This window comes from Pholis gunnellus (assembly GCF_910591455.1).
Source record: "Pholis gunnellus genome assembly, chromosome: 14".
Lineage (NCBI taxonomy): Eukaryota > Metazoa > Chordata > Actinopteri > Perciformes > Pholidae > Pholis > Pholis gunnellus.
The window spans coordinates 4,363,884-4,388,911 of NC_136541.1; the positions used below are offsets into that span (position 1 = coordinate 4,363,884).

Below are 25,028 nucleotides of genomic sequence, written 5' to 3' on the forward strand. Positions count from 1 at the left end.
TGGCTCTAATTACTTTTTATTGGATGTAGTGCTAACGTTTCAGTGAATTGTGCATCCTCGGTTCACAGCATCAGTCTAAAGGCTTTAGTGCAATATATAGTGCTCTCTGCGTGTTGCACCTTCCTTCAGCTCGTGTGTGTTCTGCTGTGGATCATGATGGTGCTGGGGATTTCAGCAATATACCCCAAAAACGACTTTACTTACCCTTTCATACGAGGTTCAGATTCAATAGATATTCAAAATAATGTATTCCTTGCAGTTTATATAGATGCAGGTATGCAGGTGAACCAAAGATCTTACTCTCACTTATAGTTCAGGTCGATGAGTTACCACCAAAAAAGAAAAGGTTAAATTCATAAATGTCCCAGAGAGATTTGATCTGATGTGAGATTTTGGAGAAACTGAGATTGAAACCCATGATACACTACGCTCTGTTGTCAGTTATGGGATTAAAAGAAAGGTTTTTAGTTGTGTGTGTGTGTCAGAAAGGCTCAGCAGTGTGCAAAGTCAAACTAAAAGCACTTGAAACTACTAGGGCTGTACTGAATAGTTTGAAGCTTGACATTGCTGCGCAGCCTTTCATTTTTATTTTTTTGTCTTTTCATAAGATTTAGAATTTGTATTTCTGCACCGTTGCAGATAAAATCAGGCAACACTAATATTTGTAGTATTTGTAGAATTATATCCCCGTGGTGGCTGCGATCCAAACATCTCCAATAACCCAAAAGCGTTTATATTTATTGAAAGAACAACATATTTTTAACGAAATATTCCGCCTCAAACCATATTTGTTGGTGTTTAGCCTTTCAAAAGCAACATTTTCACTGCGGGCATAAACGCTGTTTGCTCGCCGCACACAGAGGGAGGCTTGCACCCGTATTCACAGGGCCGTCCAGCAGCAACATAGCACCACAAACAATTACATTTAGTCATAAAACATGATGCCAGACATTTGAAGTTTCATTAAAAAAAAACACAAAAAGCTTCAAATATAAAAGAAAAGAAATCGGTACAGCACTATAGAAACTAGGAAACATTGTTGAAGGGAAATGAAAATTGCTGTTGCAGGTGTACTGGCTCACTTCTTCGATGAATGAAAATGAGCAGATATTTTGGGAAGCTTTAGCCACCCTATGCAGAGTACAGTTCTTGTATTGTTTTTTTTTCTTGTTTTTGGACTCACAAACCCTCATGTGTAAAGGGATTTTGTCCCAATCACACTACATGGGCGATGGGAACCCACCAATCAAGATGTTTGTTGGAGTGTACTGACAGATTTGAACCCTTAACCCCTAATAGCGCCGCTCTTTTCCCGGTGTAACTACACAACACATTTGGATGACTTATAGGCCCTTAAGGCCCACACTGCGCTGTAGCTCAAGCATGCCGTGATACATGACACACAGATGAGAAACAGAGGGGTTTAATGTGATAACGCTCTGGGATTTATGGGACCTTTCCCTCTGCCGTCAGGTGATCATGGTAACAGGGGACCACCCAATCACGGCCAAGGCCATCGCTAAAGGTGTGGGCATCATCTCCGAGGGCACGGAGACGGTCGAGGACATCGCCGAGAGACTGAACATCCCTCTAAGCCAAGTTAACCCCAGGTGTGTGTCTGTGTATCTGCTGCTCTTAAAGCTAATCTCAGCACCCACTAAAGATATTATGATATTATGTGTAAATCTCTTAAAAGGTCATGCTAAAACAGGCCAATTTCTTTGGGTCATGGCCTACGCGGCAGCTTAAAAGATTACCATTCATATGTCAACCTAAGTTGTAAATCTGTCAGACTAATATTAAGATGTAACAAACAGAAATCGACAGAAATGGTATAATATTGTTTTCTGTGCCAAGAGGTTAAGAAAGAGATAATTTCACTATATTCAGTAGACATCTAATGTTCAAAACAGTGTGATTTATATGCTCAGGCCAGATTCTAGTTTATCTTTAAAAATTCAACGTATTGAAGTTTGGTCACCCCACGTCTACAGGATGTGTGTGCATGTACTCTCACATCTCTCTGTTGAATATGACGCTACAGCCAACAGCCGATTAGCTTAGCTTAGCATGAAGACTGGAAAAAGGGGGGGGGGGGGGAAACAGCTACAGCTTGGCTCCGTCCAAAGTAAAAAAAATCTGCTTACCAGCATCTCTTCCTCCTTAACATGTTATATCTGTTATGAATATTAAGCAGATAAGTGATTGAGCTCTGCCATGAAATGATGTGGTACATACTGTTAACAAGACAATCAGACTATAGCTGTTTCCCCCATTTCTATTCTTCATGCTAAGCTAAGCTAATCGGCCGCTGTCTCCAGCTTCATATTCAACTGACAGATAAGAGAGTTGTAGTTATGTTCTCATCCAACTCTGCATAAAAGTAAACAAGTTTATTCCCCGAAATGTTACGACAGAAAGCATGAAAAAGTCTATTTTGTGCCTGTGTGTGTGTGTGAGAGAAACTTGAGCAGAAAGCAAGAAAATGTCAACTCCTTTGCATAACGGTCCCCGGTGTCACTGACTTCTTACTGTGTGTGTGTGTGTGTGTGTGTGTGTATGTGTGTGTGTGTGTGTGTGTGTGTGTGTGTTTATCTTTGTGTCTCCCAGGGATGCCAAGGCTTGTGTGGTGCACGGCTCGGACTTAAAGGACATGAGCCCCGAGTACCTTGACGACCTGCTGAGGAACCACACTGAGATAGTGTTCGCTCGCACCTCCCCTCAGCAGAAGCTCATCATAGTGGAGGGCTGCCAGAGACAGGTCAATGGACAGGAGTGTGTGTGTGTGTGTGTTTGGGTCTTGTTCAGCTGAATAGCAATGTGTATGTGTTCATATGTTTGAATGTAACCATGTGTGTGTTTGTGATAACGTCTGTCTGAATGCTTGAATGTGTTTGTTTACTTAAGTGTGGAGGAATGGTTGAGTGCGCGTGTGTGTGTGTGTGTGTGTGTGTGTGTGTGTGTGTAGGTGTGTGTCCCTGCCATTTAAGGCTGAATACAGTTTACTGTGTGTGTAACTCTTTGTTAGTGCAGGAGGGTGAATGGATGAATACAGGCTTTTGTGCATGCGTGTGTGTGTATATTTGGATGCGTGTGCAGGTCCATTTTCACTATATGGTTGAATACGAGTGCATATCTGTAAAGCATATTATCTATATAGTCATATATTACACCCTATAGCCTATATATGCCTTAATGTTTAGTATGTGCTCAGCATTCGTGTGTGAATGGTTGAAATTAGACGTGTATGCACTTGCACACAGCCCCATATATTGAGGTCACGCTACAATACACCCTGACTTATTCACTCTCACCCCGTGTGACTGAATGATCGCAACTCAATTCCATTTTTTCATTTAATCTCCCCAGAGCTGCTTTGAAAGGACATTATTAAGACAGAAGGGGTGTGGGGAAAGAGAGGGGAATGGAGAGAGAGAAAGCTTTAAATCACAGTACTTATCGTTCTCTTCTTGACACTTTTTGTGTTGCCGGTCCTTTGCGGGTGCAGGGGGCGATCGTGGCTGTGACGGGCGACGGCGTCAACGACTCGCCGGCCCTAAAGAAAGCCGACATCGGTGTTGCCATGGGGATCGCCGGCTCTGATGTGTCCAAGCAGGCGGCCGACATGATCCTGCTCGACGACAACTTCGCCTCCATCGTCACCGGAGTGGAGGAGGGTGAGTGGAGGGGAAAGAGGATAAATAGGGGAGGAAGGAAGAAAAATGAGCCAGAGGAAGACGGAGGGAGGGGCGATTTAAAAACTTTGAAATTAAAACATTTCTGCCAGCAAGCTCATTTGTCACCTAGACACTGGAGATAATTAGTGAATAAATACCGTACAATTGAAAATGTGATATGAGTATCATTGTGGCTTTCACACAGTATTCAACAGAACTGTAGACGTAGAATGAAGAACAGCAGTGGATGTGGTCACCGTGATGTCTCACATTGTTTTGTGGACTAACGCTTTGAAGCCTCAAGATCAGCATTTGGGTTGTTTGTAACCAGAAGTGACACGAGAAGGTGGAGCTAAGACTGTATATAAGAAGTGGACTGCTGCTGTTATGACCTGTATGAAAGCATACGCTGCTTTATGGTCTATTTGACTCTAAATGGACCATCATTTACTAAATGAACATCATGTTGTATTCAAGTAAACTTGAGATTGAGACCATAAACTCGTTTATTGAGGTAATTTATCAAATGACAAGTAGTTTCTTATAGACTTCTAGACAATTGGACTTATTTTTGCAACCCTAAAGTGAGGCACTTCCACATTGGCTTCACTTTTCTGAACCGGAGGTTGTCTGTAGAATTGTGACTTCAGTCACATGAATTTGGACATCACAGACGAGGCGACGAGGCGAAGGTGCCAATTGTTTTCTCGTGCCTTCGACAGGCCCACAGGACTGCTCTACTTCTTCGTCCTCTGATGTTGGACTGAGGGCAGACTGGACGCTACAGTGACTCACTATCGCCTCTCAGGGTATAAGTAGTATTACAAGACAGGACGAGGCTAGTGGTTTGCGTCCTCCATTCAGGAGATATGTCTGCAAAACAATACATAGACGTCTTTGACATAACGGCAACGCTGTAACCTCTTCACATTCTGCTGAAAACATTATTTAATTTGGTTTCAAGCTAAAACGCTGTCCAGATCCTCCACATTGAACCTTTAAATCTTGACTGACTTGAGACTTGACCTCCTAAAGACTCGTTTACAGATTAGATTTTAAAGGAAAATCATTCAGGTCTCATGTTTTGAACTGTTAAAAACTGGGACAATAAAAATCAATAAGACGGCAACTAAGTGGGGCCTACATATTTTATTTGCATGCTTATGTAATGAAAGGACTTGGTCTCACTCAGCGAAGTAGAACAAACTCTCTCAACAACTTTGAAAGTAAGGGAAATATTCAAATGCTGAACTTGAATCTTGACCTGTAATTTGCTTATTAAGACTTGTGAAGTGAAATTGCTCTGCCCTCAAGGACTTGACGTGAGAGTTACTCTGACAGATTTGAGATTTGACTTGAGGCTTGCCACAAGAGACTGGTATTTAATTAAAGTGTGTGTGTGTGTGTGTGTGTGTGTGTGTGTGTGTGTGTGTGTGTGTGTGTGTGTGTGGGGGGTGCTAATAAGGTCTGAGAAAAAAAAAAAACATTAGTAATGTGGAAATGCTGACACAGCAGTCAAAGTCATTTTTTATTTCAGCCAGTCTGGAAAATTAACGTTAACACGATGAAGCATCAGAAAAAGACAATATGGTGGTGGGTGACCAGTACCCCATCCACAATCTGCACGTCTCCCCTGATGATGTATTTGTATACACGTATCTTGCATCCTTAAGGAGAATCATTTCTCTTCCTTTCATTTCTGATCGCTGCAGGTCGTCTCATCTTTGACAACTTGAAGAAGTCCATTGCGTACACGCTGACCAGTAACATCCCAGAGATCTCGCCCTTCCTCCTCTTCATCTGTTTGAGTGTTCCTCTTCCTCTGGGAACTGTCACCATCCTCTGCATCGACCTGGGCACTGACATGGTGAGCTTGGGGGGGGGGGGGGGGAACAAACGCTCACCTCTCTTTGTTCAGTCCTTCAATCCCTTTGTAGACATGCTGACAATAGTGTTCTTGCATTATGTTAATCAATACGTTTGACTAAATTCCCAGAAAGTCACCACTTTATGTATAGAAAAAAATCCAAACTATCCCTTTAAGTGTATGCTTAGAGGGAGAGTTTCCAGTGTTTGTATTTGAAAAGTTTTAGCTTTTTAGGCAACTACTCAGTTTACAGAAGTTTGACAGGAGGGACGTACGGTTTTAGATTTATCTTTTTATTTTTTGGGTTGCATTCCAAGCACTTTCAAGTGTTCAAAGCTAATTGTTAGCTAATTGTAGTGATTCGTCTCAGTCAGTGGATGCTAATTGTTAGCATGTTGCATGGCTACGGGGAAGCTAGAGGTGACATTGAGGAAACTCCGGTTAATATCGGTGTCGAATATGAGTGCCCCAAGGTAAAAAGAACAAAACATTTGGTTTAATTTGTTCTTTCTGTTGGTGGGAGAAATTTGCTTTTGGCTCACCGCCGACATCCATTTGTTCGAGCAGAACAAAGGCCGGGTGACGCTCACATACAGATTTACATTTCACAGCTCTGCCATTTCCAGATGCCCGTCTCTCCATTGTATTTCCAGCAGCAACAAAAAGAGTTGCTGGCACGCCGCTTGCCTGAGGGGCGTAATCCATCATTGCGAAAGAAAGGAAGCACAGGATGAATATATTCAAAAGGACTTGTTCTGTTGTGTTCATTACTGTAACTTTAATTTTTCCTGCTCTCAGCCACCAGACAGTAACATGCGGCTGAAACTGGTTCTTATACATCTCAGTGTGCCGAAAGCAAAAACCGTAGTAATGAGGTACAGGCATCATGATGGCCTCATATCCAACTACCAAGAGGCATTTCATGTCCCCACAGGTTAAAGATAGAGACGAGCAGCCGGCTAACATTGTTGATAAAGCAGTTCCACTTATTTCACCCAGGTGACATCAAAGATGAACTTCTTTGGTTTTCTAGCGGCGGGACAGATTTGTTCATGTTCACAAATATTTACTTAACTGTCTGAGATCACAGGGACGGTGCATTCTTTATTGGCTGGATTTCTCTTCAAAGATGTGATGATTGAAGTTTAAAAGCACTGTATTTTTGCAACTGTTTTGCATATAAAAACGCTTCCCTTCAAAGTAACATGTCTGCATGTATTTAATAACCGGAGTGAACAGCTGGATGTCTGCTTTGAAGAGTAAGACCCAAAACTGAAGAACATATTTAAATATTCAATAAAGTACCTAAAAAGTGTTTATAGTACAGTACACAAGTATAATTAGAAATTTCCCCATGTCTGCTGCCGAGGTTGTTAACAGCTTGTTAACAGCTTAGTTCAACTCCAGGCAACAGGCTTGAGGGCTCTGCTGAGATTTAGCAGTGACAAGCAGCACTTGGAGTCTGATTATTTTTAGCAGGAAGTGCCATGTGGAAAAGGACGGCTGCAAAAGATGTTTATCAAAGCAGGATGTGGCACATTTAAGAGTGCTTCAAATTTGGATATTGTGCACATACACACTCACACTGTTAGAGGTGTTAAAAAAAAGAGAAGAAAATCAATGCCTTCTCCATCTCCCTGTCTTTTTCAGCGGCTGTGGGTCAGGGGAGGGTAACGCCAAAACAAACTGGATTTGTACACCGCAGAGCATGTGTTCACTTTCACACAGTGCCAAGTCCCCACCTCAAATCCCACCTAAGTCGCAGAGATACCTTGCCCTAAGTCACACATATTGCTCCGGTGCTTACCTGGTAAAACCAGCCAATATAAGATCTTTATTACGTGCAGAGACCTTTCTACCCTCCTACTTTATGAGTGCCTTGAAATTCACTATCAGTCTCTCTCCTCTTGTCTCCTCTCTCCGCCTCTCTCTCTCTGTCACTGTCACTGTTTCGTTTCTTTTATTTCCGTCTCCTTGCCCTTTTTCTGTCTTTTCTCTCCTTCCACGCGGTGATTGAGTGCTGAATTATATTAATGGTGATGTGTCTGAGGTACCCCGTGTCTGGCGCTGTCATCGTGCCTTTGTGCCGTTGCCACCAAGACAAATTCCTGAACATTTATTGCAACGGGGCGAATAATGTGAGCTGATTCTGTGCTGTCCTCCCATCACCTCCAGGTCCCAGCCATCTCATTGGCTTACGAGACGGCGGAGAGTGACATCATGAAACGCCAACCGAGGAACCCCCAAACAGACAAGCTGGTCAATGAACGCCTCATCAGCATGGCGTACGGACAGATAGGTTTGTCCTCTTGTGGCTCATAACCTCTTTGGACCGCAGCTCTTAAACCCGAATCACTGGGACAGGTTTCTTGTAGGGAAGTTATAGTTATAATAAACATTACAGGCATAAAAACAATGAATATTGACATTTATCAGAAATGTTGGCATTTCCTACTGCCTTTGTATCTACATTTAAGGACAGTTAGGATAGACTCTCATGATTTTCCTCTTAATTGTTGTGACATTTACAGCAAATTAAGAGCATGAAGCTATTTCCTACTTCTTGGTCACGTTTCAGTGGTTGGACCCTCTCTTGAATGCATGCTTTTTATCTCTGGTTTTATATGTTTTGGGAATTGTGAAACTCAAAGGCTGGCCCAATTTTATGGGCCGTTAAATAGGTCAAAATATGGCAGGGCTTGACTGGATGGCATACAATTTGAAGCCGACCACGTTCCAAACAGCCAGCAACTCACATCAACTCACATATTTCTTCCAGGAAGACCACCACAGGGGGGAAACTTTTGCAGGTCACATCAAATTACATTTACAATCGGCTGTTCTGTCATTACAGCTTGAAGTCCTGAAGCATCGACAGTGAACGTCTAACTGATGATCTGATTTAGAGTGACACGCAACGACATAAGCGAAATAGAAGTAACAGCATCCTAAAAACAGATGCAACCAGCTGTGGGATCCAATATCCATAGTACCGGACTATTTAGTGTGCCAGAAACAAAATATTTAGTATGTCCCAATACATAGTATGTCAAATGCAAAAATAGCAGGGTGTTCTACTACATCCGGTTGCATTGTACAGTATGCAAGCCTGCATGCTTTTCTGGCTATTCTCACCCAGAATCCTTTGTGCAGCATATGTCTGTCTATGAGGTGCACTGTATGATTAAGTGGTATGTCCCATGCAAATGCATACTGCATGCACAAGTGCTTGCTTTGTAAAGGCAGCTGCAGTACGTACTGAAGGTAAACATTTAAGAAGTACTCGGTTGGGATTGCAGTGCAATTTTCTCCCTCAGAGATAAAGATGTTAACGTCTATTAACACAAACACTGGGTTTCATTTTAGCGGGATAATATGGGGGATTACTACGCATTGCCTCCATCCTTGATCAGTACTGGTGGAGGTTTAGTATATGTTGAAAGACTTTAGCTCTAACATAAGATGTCCATCATGTTGAAAATGTTACGCCCACTCTGACAAAACAACATCCTCAAACATGAAATTAAAACTCACTCCCGGCTATTATGGCAGTCCTGAGCTGTCTGGAGCCATTTACCAGAGGGCAGAGGGAGGAAGACGTAATCACCTGTGCTGTTGTTGAACCAATATTAAGTGCACAGCAGGTGGACTGAGGCTGAATGTCCAGAGTGTCAAAAATGAGCACTTTCCAGGTCAATTTATGTGTCACATTTTGGTATAACTCCTGTTAATAAGTGATGCAAAACATTGGACCACCGGCATTATTAGTGCTGCTGTCAAAATAGCTTTTGCCAAACGGCACTCATTATCTATAAATCTTGCTATTTTCCTACTTACTCTGCAATAAAACTGCCCCCATTGCTACACTGTGATGGGATACAAGAGATGAGTAAAAGAATCCAATCCAACGGCACACAATTTACTCAATGGTGTTGTAGCCAACCATCCATTAGTGTAGCAGTAATTTAGACAAAATGAATGTGATGACTGTTTAAGCAGCACTGAGATTAGTGTCTTCAAAATACCACAGAAGTAAAATGGGTAACATCTTACTATACATTTCACAAATGTTCCAATAAATTCTTCATAGCTTGCTGGTTTTATTTCATTGGTACACTTCTAAATGCTTTAAATGCTTTCATCAATACACAGCAGGTCCAGCGGAAATGCATAATATATATCTTTTCTACGGACGAACATGCAGTTCAACCGCAGTTATAAACTCAACACAAATAGCTAAACTCTAACTAAAATGACTGAACAGAAATGAGTGTCCAGTTTCCCTAAACTAGCACCAAATGACATGGTTCTTTACAAGAAACCTATTAAGAAAATTAATAGGAAATTACAGATCCGTAAAATTAAGTCTTGCTATAAAATGTAACATAATGTTTTAGTACGTCACTGACAACACTGAGAACAGATGAATAGATGACGTTTTGACTTTGATCCCTTGGCACATTTCTTGTTTGTTTCCAGGGATGATCCAGGCTCTTGCTGGTTTTTTCACCTACTTTGTGATTTTGGCTGAGAACGGCTTCCGCCCAGTAGACCTGCTGGGTATCCGCATCAGATGGGACAACCGCGAAGTCAACGACGTGGAGGACAGCTATGGGCAGCAGTGGGTAAGGAGCGGGGACAAAGACAAACCGGCACACCCGTTGAATATGCCCATGCTCACGCAGGAATGAATACAATCTGTGTTTCAACCTTGCAGACCTACGAGCAGAGGAAGATCATCGAATTCACCTGCCACACCTCCTTCTTCATCAGCATCGTTGTTGTGCAATGGGCTGATGTCATCATCTGCAAGACCAGGAGGAATTCCCTCTTTCAGCAGGGCATGAAGTAAGTGAGGGAGAGTAAAAGATAGATGGAGGGTTGTAAAAATCAAGGCGTGTAGTTCGGGAGGCTGATTCACCTTTAAGTCAGTAATTTGTGACTGTAACATTTGCTAAAGATTTCCGTTGATTGTTTTTGAATAGTTTGAACCTCTTTCTCTCCTTTTATTGTGTTCAACAGGAACAGGATCCTGATCTTCGGTCTGTTTGTCGAAACTGCTCTGGCCGCCTTCCTCTCCTACTGCCCTGGAATGGACATCGCCTTGCGCATGTACCCCCTGAAGTACGCTCTTCCTATGCAATATTCTCCACCGAAACCAAAAAATAACCTCCGAAAGACCTGATAGGCTGCCATTAGCCTGTCACTCTCGGCTTCAAAGGAAGTCTGTGATCCTACTTAAACACCATGTTGTTATCCTTAATATTCAAAAAATGTCCGCAATGAATGGAACAATTTGCACTCTGCCCGTGACTCATTGCTGCTCCGTTCATCCCCACCCCTGTTGTATCTCTCTTCCTCTCAGGCCCCTGTGGTGGTTCTGTGCCTTCCCATACAGTCTTCTCATCTTCATTTATGATGAGGTCCGTAAATTAATTCTGAGGAGGAGCCCTGGAGGTAAGCAGTTATTAAGAGAAGCCAAGATTAAAATGGTGCAACCGTCTTTGTCTTGTTAATAAGCTGAAAGGGGGAAAAAGTGATGGTGTACTGATTGACGCCCCTATAGCTCAGGAACCACATGTGGCATTTTCTATCAAGACCTTTTCTCCCGTCCTCTCTATACCTCTCCTGTCCTTATATACACATGTTTAAAAAAAAGTAGACTGTCCACTCCTTTAAGCACACACTGATTGACAAAGTCACCACAGCTCTGGTCTGCTGATCTGACCTGAAGTATCCCAGCATGCATTTGACAGATGGCGACAAGCAGTCGAAGATCAACTTCAATGTCAGTCGAAACAAGCACAAAAAAAACGATATAAAAACAACATAGAGCTGTTTTGAACGGAGATCAAAAAGGAAAGTACAGGTAGCAATTTTACAAAACAATGTTGGCAGTAATTATGGATGATTATTGATGACAATGTGAGCTTTGATGTAATGCTGAAAACATGGATTTAAAAACATGGGTTTTCAACCATGTTGGCCAGCTGTCATATCAACATCTCTTTCATTTTATTTATTTTTTTAGACAAAGTACACTATGCAAATTTTGCAATTTGCATAGTTTTTTCTGGCAGTTTCAAATGTGGCTATTGTCATTTTTGTGCATGTATTATAAAGCAGTAACTGTAATATTTTTCATTTAAAACGTATTATTAACCCCTAGCTTAAACCAATGCAGCTGAACACTATCAGGCTTCCAGCAAGCCAATCAATGCTGAACAATTCTCCGGCTCTCAAAGCTGCAGCCTCCGTAACACTTGACTGATTACTGTTTGTCTTCCAGGTCTGATTCCTGACAACATAGCATGTAAATGCACTGCTGTCTGGCACTTTGCTCAGGAATTCAGTTTAACAAATGAAGCATAAAATCACGGCAAATAAACAAGACAACATTCAGTGGTGAAAATCACACATGACTGAAATCTAATGTGATCTGATTCTTGGGCCAAAGGCTGCATCGGCACTGGATTTAAACCAAAGTCCTTAACCCTTTTTTTAAAAATATATCTTGCTAATGAACAGACGGGTGAAAAATGCAAGCCACTTCTAATTTTGTTGACGGAAGCAGTCAAGCAATATGATCATAGATTATTGCAAAAACGTTTAGTGATTCTCATTCTTGCCTTTAGGTAAAAATAGCAACCCGTAGCAGCAGGTGAAATACAACATGTAGGCAGCAATCTTAATGGACTCAGACAACTCTGTGAACGTGTGTTAAACTTGCACCAGCAAAGAGATTATACCTGTCCAACAGCAAGAGAAACAGTAGAGAATGATGAGAAAGGAAATTAAAGCAGGCTGATGAAGGCTCTTGAGATATGCCCAAAAAGATCCTACACATGATATGGACACACTTCAACAGCTCCAAATCTGTTCACTGCCACGGTGTTTCGGCTGATGGGGGCCAAGACATTGTGAGACAAATACAATTTATCGTGACAGCTAATCATTTCTGTTAATCTCTGTGTCACGGGCTGCTGATCAGACTCTTAGAGTTATAAGGGGATTCATTTGGAAATGTACAGAGACAAAGACAACGAGATGAATACAAATAGAGCGATACGGAAGGTTATTATGAAAACTGCTCGCCTGTCATTTTGGTCTCTGACACGTTCTCTCTCTCTCTCTCTCTCTCTCTCTCTTCCAGGTTGGGTGGAGCAGGAGACATATTATTAACATTCAGAAAATGTCGATTTGAGTTTGCGTGTCTGTGAGAGTGTGTGCGTATGCATACATGAGATATTGTGCGTGCTTGTGGGGGTAGAACTGTGTTTGTGTGTCTGTGTCAGTTGTAATATTGCATGGATCAGTTCACAAATCTGATTATCATAAGAAACAATACTGCTGAAAATAGGCTTTTGATTGTGCTTTGAGTTGACACCTACAGCATGTGCCTTAGATAAACTGTTACCAAAGGCTACAGAAGAACACCAAATGTCGCTCATGAGATGTACCAAATAAAATCTATTCCAAAATATTCCTGGCCATCGTTTTGTTATTCTGTGATTTTGCGGTCATCCTGTTTGGGAGAAGATATTAAACATCAATTCTAATATGTAGGATGCCACATGAATAACTGTAACGTTTTCCAAACCACTAGATCTGCCTTTAATAATGATTTGAATGACACATCAGATTTATATTGCACTTTTCAAAGTTGTCAAAAACGCTTCACTGTAGAATAAAATAATAAAAATGAAGGAAAAAAAAACATGCAGTAAAACTCAAAAGATGACAATAAAATGAAACTAAAATGAGGTAATTAAGCAAGCACCTCTTAAGAAGTGGGAAAGGTGGGTTTTGAGAGCCTTCTTTGAACGATGATAATGTGAGTGCATTTTTTATGTGGTTTGGTAATGAGGGGGGTGGGGGGGGGGGGGGGGGGACGTCTGAAACACCCTGCAACCCCAGGTGAGGTGCTTGGTCCTAAAGACTTGCAGGAGGTTGGCATCAGCAGGCCTCAGGCATCGGAAGGGGGCAGGCTGGTGGAGGAGCTCGGAGAGGTAGGGAGTAGGTTGTTGAGGGGCCTTGTAGGTGGTGAGTAGAATCTTGAAGTTTATCCTTTAACTGTGAGACAGTGGAGGTCATGGAGGACTGATGGGGTGATGTGATCACTCGAGTGGGTACTGGTCAGTAGGCGGGCGGCAAAAACTCTCTGCATACTGGAGTTTATGAAGTACATTGTTTTTGGTACTATAGAAGATACTGTTGCAGCAGTCAAGCCTGGATGTTACAAATGTGTGAGTGAGTGTTTCTGCAGCAGTAAGTGACGGTGAGGGTCGTAGACGGGCAATGTTACGGTGTGAAAGAAAGCTGTTTTGGTGATGTGGTTGACATGGTGCAGGAACCAAAGGGTGGGGTCATAGATGACTTCACGGTTGCGTTTTTGGGTGAAAGGGGTGACGATGGAGCCATCAATATTGAGTGTAAATAACCAAGGTGAGGCGGGTAAGGGAGTCTGGGCCAATGGGATTTTGGGGTTTCAGAACGTTTCTTTGCGTCCATGTTTTAACATCTATTAGGTAAGCGGTGAGGGTGTAGTGAGTTGCAGCAGTGATGCTCTCAGAGGAGAGGAAGAGTTGAGAATCATCAGTGAAACTGGAGGCTTTGGTGGCAGAGGATTTGGCCACCTAATTCACAATATGAATGGTTTCAATGAAACATGAGTAGAGAACATTTGTTCCTGACCATCTTTGCCTCCATTTCCACCTGTTAAATAATATATAAATGAGACTAAATTAATGCATTTTGATGGAGTTGACAGGCTATTTCATTATTTTCATTTCCTGTCATCATACAGAATGTACACCAGCCTTATAAGTAGGCTACAACTACCAGGTGTACTGCAGTTTTAAATAAACGACTATGCAAGAAATTCTGAAAATGTATTTGGCGACCATAATAAAATCTCCTGCGACCCAACTGTGGGACACGACCCAGTCTTTGGGAATGACTTATGGAGAGGATGAAGAGAAGGGGACCGAACACAGAACCCTGGGGAACACCATGGGAGACAGGAACTATGGTTGATTTAAAGTTGTTTGAGATGAACTGATGTCTGTCAGAGAGGTGGGACTGGAACCAAGAGAGGGCAGTGCCAGTAATACCAAGGGGGGATTTGAGGTGTGTGATGAGTATGGAACGGTTAATGGTATCTTGCATGTAACTTTATCAGTGAATGATACACAGGGCCACACCAAAAAACAGGAAAATCGGCAAAGGCAATCATACAGTATCAGTGTATATGCCAGCTAATAAGTACAGTAACGAGAAAATACCAAAGATATGACTGAGGTACTTTAGAAACTGTGTTGCCATTACATAGTTCACCAGAGAGAACTGACACTTGTATTGTTCAAGTGTAAAAAGCCTACATAATTCTTTAACACCCACATCCAAAATGTTATGCATTTATGTAAAACAATCGTCCAATTTATCATTATTTTAAAATGAATACTGGTGCCCCCCTCAGTATCAGTCAGGCTCTGCCTGCGCTCATATTTTCCTGATCCCATCATCCATTATGTATGTCCTTGTGTCTTCTATTCACTGGACACTCGTTACCTTATACTGTCAAAATCGGCAACAATAAAAAATCGGCAGGCAGCGGAGCGTTTCAGAAGCAATGTCAAAACTATTCTAAAAAAATGTTCGAGGGGTTTTAACTCTCATGTAACCAACCTTGTCTAATTTAAGTCCTACGTGGTCTCTTATATTATACTTTATGCAACATTAATATGGGACCAGGCCATTGGGAACCAGTCGAGTGCTGCTTCTGGGCATCATTAACCCCACTACCTAATATCTGGATGAGTGTGTGTAGATGTCTGATTGTGTGTGTGGCTCCTTTAAATAATTATACATTTATTTTCCCTGACAGTGTAAATGGGTGTTGCTGCATGTTTTCCTATGTTTACATCAACCATTTTATTGTTGCGTGCATGGCGTGAATAATAAAATTGGTAGTCCATCTTTGAGTTGGGTTGAATTTAATTTTTTGTCATCTAAAGATTTTCTTTTGAGATATACAAATAATAATAATAATGATATACATTTTATTTGTATAGCGCTTTAAAAGGTACTCAAAGACACTGTACATGGTAAAAACAGAAACAATAAAAGCAATTGCAATATAAACAAAATAGATGATATAACAGTAACTTCACAGGTGCAGTTTTGAATGTTTTATGGGGTTGTGTTGTTTTAATACACTATTCAAATGAACTCAAATATTTTCATTATTGATAAATGTGCTTATTTATTTTGTATTAATTGTTTGGTCTATCCCATTGGACAAAGGAAAACAGAAAATCCTCACAACCAGAGAATGTGTGAAAATGTTGCTATAAATATGAGGTCAATGATTATTCTATTGTCAAAATACTAAAGCTTTAAATGTTTGCTGATCAATTAACGGATGAATCAACAAGGCTAAAAGTTTCAGCTCTAAACTCATCTACAGCAATAATAACATGATCATTATTAATAATAATCATAATAGTAATTAAAATAGTTGTTTTAAGCAGAGAGTTATTTTATTAAAACTTAAATGTAGTATTTGTTTATCTTTAATTCAGCTATATTTGTTTATCTATTGCAGCTGGAAAGGGGAGAGATTTTTGAACTGATATAAGAAGTTTATAAATGCGAATGAGAAGAAAGGTGTTTGTGTTCGTCCTCAGCTCACTCTGACCAAGTGTGACCTTAAAAAACACCCATAGAAGGTTTCAGATAACTTTAGAGGAACAACAACATCCGGATACGTCACTTCCGTTCACTTCTTGTCAAACATGGCGCTCCTCCTAAGGTCAGTACGTCTGTGCTTCCCTAATGTTTTGGGCTCGGGGAAAGTAGTTTTGTCTCGTTTTTCTGAGTTACCATGTCAAAGCTGAGGAAGACACGCTCGAGTGTAACATTGTTTAGTTTGTTTATTATTTTTTATTCAACGTAAATATGGTGAAACTCAGCGCTAGCTGGCGTTTAGCTAGCCGCCCAACACTAGCGTTAGCTGTTTCTCGAGCATTTGAAAGCTAGCAAAGAGTGGACTTTGGCTCTTAGTATGATTAATGACGGACGTAAAAGGTGTCATTTGCTGCCTTTAGCCTTCAAATAGTTGTTGAATGTCCGTAAGCTTCCTAACCGGAGAGTTTGTTCTGGTTTAGCTTGGGGTTAGCTAACTAACTGACCGAATAGCTAGCTACATTGCTACTCCTCTGTGCCTTTAACAACGGTGTAATAACAAAGTAACGTGAGAGTCAAATGTTGGTCGACACTTCAAGTGATCAAAGCGCCTCTCGGGCGTGTGAAGCCAGTGTTTATCACTGTGATTATAAGCTAGCTCATTCCTTCTTTCTCACGATAGAGAGCATAGTTAAACAGGCACATTCCTCATCTCGTAGTCTTCTCCTCGATCAGATTGACTTGGGTTTGCCTGAAAGCCACAAAACTGTAGTTCGAATTGTTCTAGTCTCAGTTTAGGGCTGCATAATACAAGTAATTAAAAGGGTGTTCCAGAAATCATGCTGTCAGATATACCACTTTATAATTGGTTCTGTAATGTTGATTTTACTGTTATTTGTAATATTTTCAGTATAGTTTAATAGATGTAATTAGTTACTGAAATAGTTTGGAGCATTCCTACTATTACAATTGCCCCAGGTAAATTGATATCGATACTGTATGTTTGTATGCTTCTTCTATTTGACTGCAGACACAAATATCCTGATAGTTATTTTTAACACTTGCTTCTTGTGTTTAGGACGTTGGCCCGTCAGGGTGTCTGTCTCTCCAGACCACACTACAGTGTCTTCTTCAGACAGTAAGTTGTGTGAGTGTGTGAGAGAGAGAAACAGAGAACGTGGTTCACATAAATACTACTGCTCATAGTAATGGTACAGATGTATTTTAAATCTTACTATAAATTGTTCTCATGTACTCAAAGTATTTGTTCTGTCTACAGTGCTGCTCCAATGGGAACCACAGCTAAGGAAGAGATGAACAAGTTCTGGGCCAAAAATGCCAAATTAAGCAGACCCATGTCTCCTCATCTCACCATTTACCAGTACGTACTCTATGCCACGCCTCCGTTTATGTTGAATCATTTCTGCGTATTTTTTTTCAAAGAAACTAGAAAATATACTGTCGGGTGGTTATTATCCTTAAACCTGGAGTCAAGAAAACATTTTTATTCCGTATGTGCCTTTTTAATCTGACACTAGTTAACTTTCCCGGCTCAATTTTGTATCATTCTTATGGCTAATCTATGTCGGCGCACAAACTATTGGTTGGTTCTCTGATCTAGTGATTTAAATCATACTCTTTCACCTGTTTTAAATTACTATGGATAACAGCGTATCATTTGTAATATTAATAATACCTCCCCATGGCTTGCTTTTTTTTTTCTTTGTGAGTCTCGACCACTTTGAGTAAAATTGTTGCCTGCAGCTAAAAAAAACATCCCAGAGTCCTTTTTTCCTTTCTGTACTCTGTTGCAGTGATGCAACTTGGCAGCTTCAGCCTAACCTGAAATAAAACGGTTTTAAAAATTCAAGCAAAAGTGAGTGAAGGCTCAATGCTTTGACTTGTGCTGTGAGTGTGTTTCAACCACATACATCTGCCATCATAGTAAATGTGTGGCCTTTTCTTTGTGCTTCAGGTGGTCCGTCCCCATGATGATGTCCATCACATTCAGAGGAACTGGAGTGGGGCTCAGTGGAGGTAACGCATCATTTTTTTCATCGTCATCCTGACTAAATTTATAGATATGCTTCTAAATATTGTTCCTTCTGTAGTTATATTCATTCTTAAAATACCCACATTTTTCCACATTAAACAAATAAACCAAAACCTGCATGATGATACTATGTGTGGTCTTTTATGTTATTGTTATCTAGGTGAAGCTACTGCCTCTGTCAGCTTGTGATTGACCCTGAAAATCCCTCCAGGGCGTTTTAGTCCATCACTATTGATTTCCGCTAAGAGCGTTTACAAACAGAGGATGTTCAATACAATTCAACCTTAAAATCATGTCTGATGCTGGACTGCGAACAGCTTTCATTCATTTGCCCGGTGTAACGGTTGTGGCATCGTTCATCAGTGCTTCTGACCTTGATGAATGTCTTTGATGGATGTTTTACTATGTCCTGTCTTTCTATCAAAGTGGATTATCACTGAAATCCACTCTCTGGCTTCCTTGCAAAGAGGCTGGTAAATTAACACATTTTTTTGGCAATCCCTCGTTATTGTTTAGACAACCTGCCTTTCAAAGCAATTTTTTGCATTTTGAATTAAAAATTCATTTAAACAAAATGCAATGGAGGTTTGATTTTTGTGTTTACGTTGATGTTACACCTGCTGTGCGTTTCAACGAGGAGCGTCTCCTCCGCCGCGTTGCCTTTAATCACCCGGAGCGCTCAGAAAGAAAAGCTCAGACAAAACCATTTAGGCAGCGGCTGAGGAGCCCGTTTGATACAGAACCATTTGGCCTTCATTTAATTTAGTCAGCATAACGGAGACAGTCAGATGTTTAAAACTGACTGGTGGGGTGGGGACTAAGCCAGCAAAGAAATAAACGTCAGTAAGAAGTTTGTCCTTGGCTTATGTTGTATTTCTCACTTATTGTTTTCCTTTTTAAAAAGGCTTGCATGCGCAACACCCATTCACATTCACATCCACACCTTGTCCAAGCTCATCACTTCTGTCTGTGTCTAGCTATCTCAGCCGTTGCCTTGGCGGCGCTGGTATTACCGGAAAACTACCCCTACTACCTGGACTTGATCCACTCGCTCTCCGTCGGCCCCTATCTCATTGGGTTGGCCAAAATCGGCCTCACCTTCCCCGTGTCTTTCCACACCTTTAACGGCATCCGCCACCTGGTAAGACTTTATCATTTGATTTAGTTAGTTATAGCGAATGTTTGTCATTTTTTTTTGCCTAATGTATTTTAGATCCTTTGGTACTATGTTTGTCATGACCATATCTGATGTAGTGTCTGGATTCATCAGATTAATCTTTGCTCGTTTTACTGGTTTTCATAGAGGATTCATAAGATGGTGGTGTTTCTTGTGCTAAATGTTCTTCTCTTTCATTTTGTCCTCTTTGTTTATTTAAATCAGTTTTGGGACCTTGGCAAGGGCTTCAGAATCCCAGAGGTGTACCGCACTGGCTACACAGTCATCGGTCTGTCCATCATCACTTCTGTAGCCGTGGCTTTCTTCCTCTGAGCAGACGAGGAGAGGAGGGGAGGGGAGGGAGTCGAAGGGAACGTGGACTTGCATTCACTGTGGGAGTTTTGTGTATATGGCGTTGCCTACTGCAGGCACTGTTTCATCAAAGTATTAAATAAAGGATTATATTATACTGTATGCGGTAAATGTGTTGTGGTGTTTTGTCCCTTGGAATTAATTAAACTCTGACAGGCTTTGGGGTCATTAAGTGCGGCAAGAGTGCAAAATGCATGCAAATGTGACCCAGTTTATTTCACGCTTGTTCTCGGTGTGTGAACAACAACCGGCGTCCAAAATTAGACGTGTCCTACATGTTATGTCCTTACGTAACTTATCTAATGGAGCTGTGACGTCAGAGTCTTTAATCACCTTCCTTTGCCCTCAGTGCTCAGTCACTCGCCTGTCGGCCGTCTCTGTGTACCAGAATGTGCGTCTGTGTGCGTGTAGAGCGGCTGTTTACTGTGGGCTGTCATTCATATTCTACCTTCTCCACGGCCGCAGCTGCTCCAATACATTTTTTAACATCAGGAAAAAGAGAGGGGCTGAAATGTGGAGAGGCAGCCCAGTGGTGGAAGCCTTGTGTGCCTGCCTCAGGCCTTACCTCCTACTGAGCCACACAGAAGCTACACTGCACCTGAACAGCTTTTGTCCTGCAGTGTGAATAAAAGCAAGCAGTGATGTAATGTCAGATCCAACTCCATTTATGTAGGGTACAGTGCCAAGTGCACATGGGGAAAAAAAGCAACTGTAAATGTTCTTGGGAGGAGGATGCACCCATACTGCTTCGTACCGGCTCGTTGGAGGTAAACGCACACGGAGAAACAACGCGACCACTTGGTCTGGTTAGCTTCAGCAAAATCCGTTTATCGATTTGTTACCGGTGGCTCAAATGGGGGAAATGGTTGTCAACTTGTCGACAAAATTACATTTTGTTCTATGTATTTTTTTGTGAGCCACACGTGTGATCAAAACACATCGCTTATAGAGCACTCTGCACACTATACTGTATAAACAATAACTGTCAGTGTTTATAAAATACAAGTTAATTTAAAGCTTTTTTATTTATAGCAGGTGTTATATTCTCCTCAGAGCCATATCAGCTCTGATAATGGACCAACAACTCCACATTTAACGGTTGCCAGCTCCGCGTAATTGGCAGTGCAAAAACAACACTTGCAAAATGTCTCTCTGTTTGTGACTTTTTGTCTGATTGCAGTGAATTTGGCTTCTCGTGATTCCCAACATTGTGTCTAATCCATATTATAGCCACATTTCCATCTGAGCTAGAGATCCATTGGACTGTAATTTTCTATTGTGATGGACAGGGAAATTGCTCCAACTCTGCAGGGTTTTAAGACTTGATTAGACTTGCTTACAGTCTGCTCACACCAAACCCTAGACATATTTTATTTGTAAGTGTAAAACAGTAGCTGAGGTAAAAAACAAGGCCTGTTCCCTGCAAGGAGGGAGCGCTTTGCCTCGTACTTATTGATGCATTCACAATGTAAGATGTTCCATCGTTTGGTTTTGCACTGATAATATCACCCTTATGATGTTTTGACGAGATAACCCGTGTCTAAGCGATGGGGGATAGACAGCAGGCGCTCCCCTTCCTCTATGAGGCATGAGAGACTAATGGTTACGCCGCGGCAGCACCCCCTACCGGGCGGCAAATTACCATCCACGGGGCTGCGGTCCTGATGCTGAGGGATGCTGAGGATGATGCACGGGGCTGGGAGGGGGAGTATAAACCCGCTTTTGATCAAAAAAATTGTGGCTTAGTCTCTGTGGCGCAATGGAATAGCGCGCTGGACTTCTAATCCAGAGGCTCCGGGTTCGAGTCCCGGCAGAGATGTTGATAAAAGTATTTTTGGATGAGCGATATAGAGCTGTTGTTTTCTTGCTTCTGCAGCTACAACGTCTCTTACAAGGCTGCTCCTGATCCTGATAGGATAGATATATTCAGTCCGACAGTCTGAGATGTGTGTATGTCTGCAGAGGCCCAATGCACACCGAATTTGTCTCTTTTGTTTTTCTTTTGTTTTTCACATGGACGAGCCTTTTCAGCGCGCAAAGGTCAGCGCTTCATTATGCAGATTTCAAACGGGCCAAAAGCCTGGTGTAGCAGTCCCGCGCGCTCTTCCATACCAGCCTATACGGGCTTTATATACGGTCATCACGCAGCCACCGCAGGACCAGACAGCGCCTCGTCGTGTGAAAGTCAGTGGACACGCGTTTCGGGACCTGGGGCTGTTGACTCAATGAAGCCACAGCGAAAGCTTTTCTTATGCAGCGCCAACAACAAAAACATTTAGCGCCTTCCCCGTCCTCGTAACAAGTGTTTAATGACGCCAGATGCCGCATTCCGTCTCCCGTTTGGTTCAGAAACTGAACGACTCCGTTTCACTTTGAACATTAAATGACTCACAGGGCCAGAAAATGGGGTTGTCTGCAGATTTTGTATTGAAGTGTAGACTATAACAACAATGTGGCATGTACAAGTGGAGAATAAGGATTGCTATAGTCATTATGTGTTTTTGTTGTGTTTTTAATTGAGTGAAATCGGACTGGGGACCTGTCTGAAATCCTTTCAAGGGCCCCTGAAGGTGGACTCTAGTTTCTGCATTAAAAAAACATACATTACCCAAATCATGGAAGCCCAGAGCAGCACTAGGCCTACTTATTTTTTTCAGTGTGGAAAGCAGCTGCTTGCTTGAAGATCTCTCAAACGCCCCGACTCTAACTCCTCCCGGCTCCCCATGGCTTGTATTATTTTGTATTTTCTCCCCCCCCCCCCCCCCCCGTTTCAGTGTGTCACCACTGATTGGGCTGTCGTGCGGCTGCCGCCATCCATGTTTAACCCCATCATGCCTCCCCACACACAGACCTAATCCACCAGTAAAACTAATCCATAATCCTCTCTGGCAACAGAACAGCCCCCCCCTCCCCCCTCCCCCCTCCCTCCATCCCTTGGATCCTGACTCCCAAACGGTCAGAACTAAAATTGATAAAGTCTGTATGCAAAACCGGCCATTTACAAGGGTATAAACATTATTATGTATACACGCCATGAGGCTATTATACAAATTTTGACGTGATAAGAGATAAATAAAAAAAAGTCCCAATAAAGTCACTGTTTAACTCACAGATGGACAACAGTATTCTACGGAGATGGTGAAGTTACAATGACACAGAGAAAGTCCCACAACTCCGCCAGGCCAAGGACTCGGTATAACATTACCATATTGCAAATGATCAGGCCTGCGGGAAATAGCAATGGGCCTATCTGTGAGATAGGGGTAATAGCTCCATAATATCAACGATAAGAAACATTACAGGCTATGAGAACCGTGACAATCCACTTGAGATGACCTCTGCTGCTTCATTTCAGTAGATTCAGTTTAGTATCGGCCTAAACCTATGCTACAAATTAGGAGGGCCACTGGACCTTCTCGGTATCAAACCTTTGGATAAATTGAGCAGAGCTATTCGGGGGATCCTACAGTAATGTCCCACCACAGGAGATAATAAAATACCATTAAAGTACGATAAGGTCAGTTTAGACTCACTGTGGAGTGTACAGCGGCATTATGGTTATTTCTCACACTATATCTGATCCATCTCCTCCTTCATGTTGCTCTCAGCCAGTAGGCCCCTGCTCTGGCCCTGTTATCCCGATGGTACGGGCCAAATCGTATTAAAATCCCCTCCCTCCCTCCCTCCCTCCCTTGTCCCCTCCCCTCCCTCTCGTCTTTCAGACAGACTGTTTTTGCTGCAGTGAACGGCAGCCGTGGAGAGAGAGAGAGAGAGCGAGAGAGACAGAGATACAAACACAGAGAGAGAGAGAGTGAGAGAGTGTGTGAATGTGTGTGTAAGAGAGAGGAAGAGAGCGCGCGCGGAGGAAAAAACGCAAGAAAAACAAAGAGTCAGGAGAAGGAGCGAGGAGATACAAAAAAAGTCGATAAAAACAGACTGAGAGAAAGCTCCGGACAAGCGACCGCTGCGCATCAAAGGAGGGACCGTGCTGGGGACCTTTATTGGAGACCAGCGACAACAAAACCCGACTCCGGAGGCGGAATATAACGGTGTGTGTCTGTATGTGTGTCTGTGTGGTTATTACCATACATTGCTTTGCAGTTTATATTGTTGTCCAGGGTTAGGCTGGAGTGTGTAGGGCGGACAGGAGACACCTGTCAGGACTGACGCTTTTCCGTCTCCAGGAATGTGTATGTGTGCGCACTCTGGGTAGGTGGCTGTGTGTGTGTGTGTGTGTGTGTAATCTGTTATGCCTGCCCAGGGAGAGAGCTGTATAATCCCCCCCCCGTGTTTTATAATTTACTCTGAATATGCGTTTTGTTGTCGGGCTGCTCGCGCTGTACCCGACTCCTCTCCCCCCGGCTCTGTTGGCTCTATCGCTCTGCAAAAAAATAAGAAAAAGCATCACAACTGCGCGCGCTGTGTGAAGCGGCCACCTCTCCCAAGCCCTTCGGAGTATCTAGATATCATCCCAGATATTTCTGCAAGTGCGCGGAGAAGGTGTTGGAAAACAAGCTGTGACCGGAGAAACATCGCTCCGGTGGTCCGTCGCAGCGATGCAGGCCACCACGAGCCGCTATTATTGTTATTATAGTCACCGTCACTGTTATTACTCGGCCGCGTAATAAGAGCCGGCCGCACCAACTTGTTTTAAATCACGCCCAGAGTGTCCGGGTTATTTCCCATGGATGCACTTGTTCTAGTTTTGTTTTCAGTTCTCGCCATCACTCAACAGGAAGGGCTGGAGCAACAATAAACACAGCCTACCCCTCCCCAATCCCCATCTCGAGTGCCCCCCCCCTCTCGCCCCCCCCCCGCCAGCCCACTCTCTATCCCCGCCCTAGCTGCCCGCCCGTCCCGCAGGCAGCACTCATGCCACGGTTCTCTCTCAGCGTTGGCAAAGAGGGAGCGTTTCGCAGATGGACCGAGAGCTTACCTCTGCGCAGGCCACTGCTATTTTAAGGGTTGTGCGTGAGAGAAAACAAGAGAGCGTATTATGTGTTTGACAAAGAGAGAGATAGACAGAGAGAGAGAGAGAGAGGACGAGTATCTGGAGACGGACAGACGTGTAGAATAGCAGCTCAGTCTTGTGCAAAGCGCACCGTGTATTCTCAGCGGGAGATAGGTGCATCTTTCTGCTGCTGTTGTATGTGTGTGTGTGTGTGTGTGTTTTCTTATTTTCCTCTTCTCTGTTTTTTTTTTTTCACGACCAACTGG

At 42.5% G+C, this 25,028-nt stretch overlaps 3 protein-coding genes across 3 annotated transcripts in view; all 3 read left to right on the forward strand.

Moving 5' to 3' along the window:
• The window catches only part of atp1a2a (ATPase Na+/K+ transporting subunit alpha 2a), a 37,141-nt gene extending 24,126 nt beyond the window's left edge, over positions 1–13,015 (forward strand). Inside the window, exons 15-24 of the mRNA XM_079173578.1 lie at positions 1,474–1,610; positions 2,611–2,761; positions 3,509–3,677; positions 5,390–5,544; positions 7,720–7,843; positions 10,024–10,169; positions 10,262–10,392; positions 10,567–10,668; positions 10,910–11,001; positions 12,698–13,015. Of these exons, the coding sequence (XP_079029704.1) occupies positions 1,474–1,610; positions 2,611–2,761; positions 3,509–3,677; positions 5,390–5,544; positions 7,720–7,843; positions 10,024–10,169; positions 10,262–10,392; positions 10,567–10,668; positions 10,910–11,001; positions 12,698–12,726 (1,236 nt within the window). The 3' untranslated portion in view covers positions 12,727–13,015. The remainder of the gene's footprint in view (positions 1–1,473; positions 1,611–2,610; positions 2,762–3,508; positions 3,678–5,389; positions 5,545–7,719; positions 7,844–10,023; positions 10,170–10,261; positions 10,393–10,566; positions 10,669–10,909; positions 11,002–12,697) is intronic.
• Positions 13,016–16,319: 3,304 nt separating this feature from the next.
• sdhc (succinate dehydrogenase complex, subunit C, integral membrane protein) lies at positions 16,320–19,901 on the forward strand. Its single transcript, XM_079172647.1, has 6 exons — positions 16,320–16,357; positions 17,309–17,368; positions 17,510–17,611; positions 18,206–18,267; positions 19,261–19,424; positions 19,665–19,901. The coding sequence occupies exons 1-6, from the start codon at positions 16,341–16,343 to the stop codon at positions 19,770–19,772; spliced, it is 513 nt and encodes a 170-aa protein (XP_079028773.1). The 5' UTR covers positions 16,320–16,340; the 3' UTR covers positions 19,773–19,901.
• Positions 19,902–23,622: 3,721 nt separating this feature from the next.
• Positions 23,623–25,028, forward strand: part of cadm3 (cell adhesion molecule 3) — an 80,800-nt gene continuing 79,394 nt past the window's right edge. The window contains exon 1 of the mRNA XM_079172703.1: positions 23,623–23,860. The gene's annotated coding sequence lies outside the window, so the exon portion shown is untranslated. The remainder of the gene's footprint in view (positions 23,861–25,028) is intronic.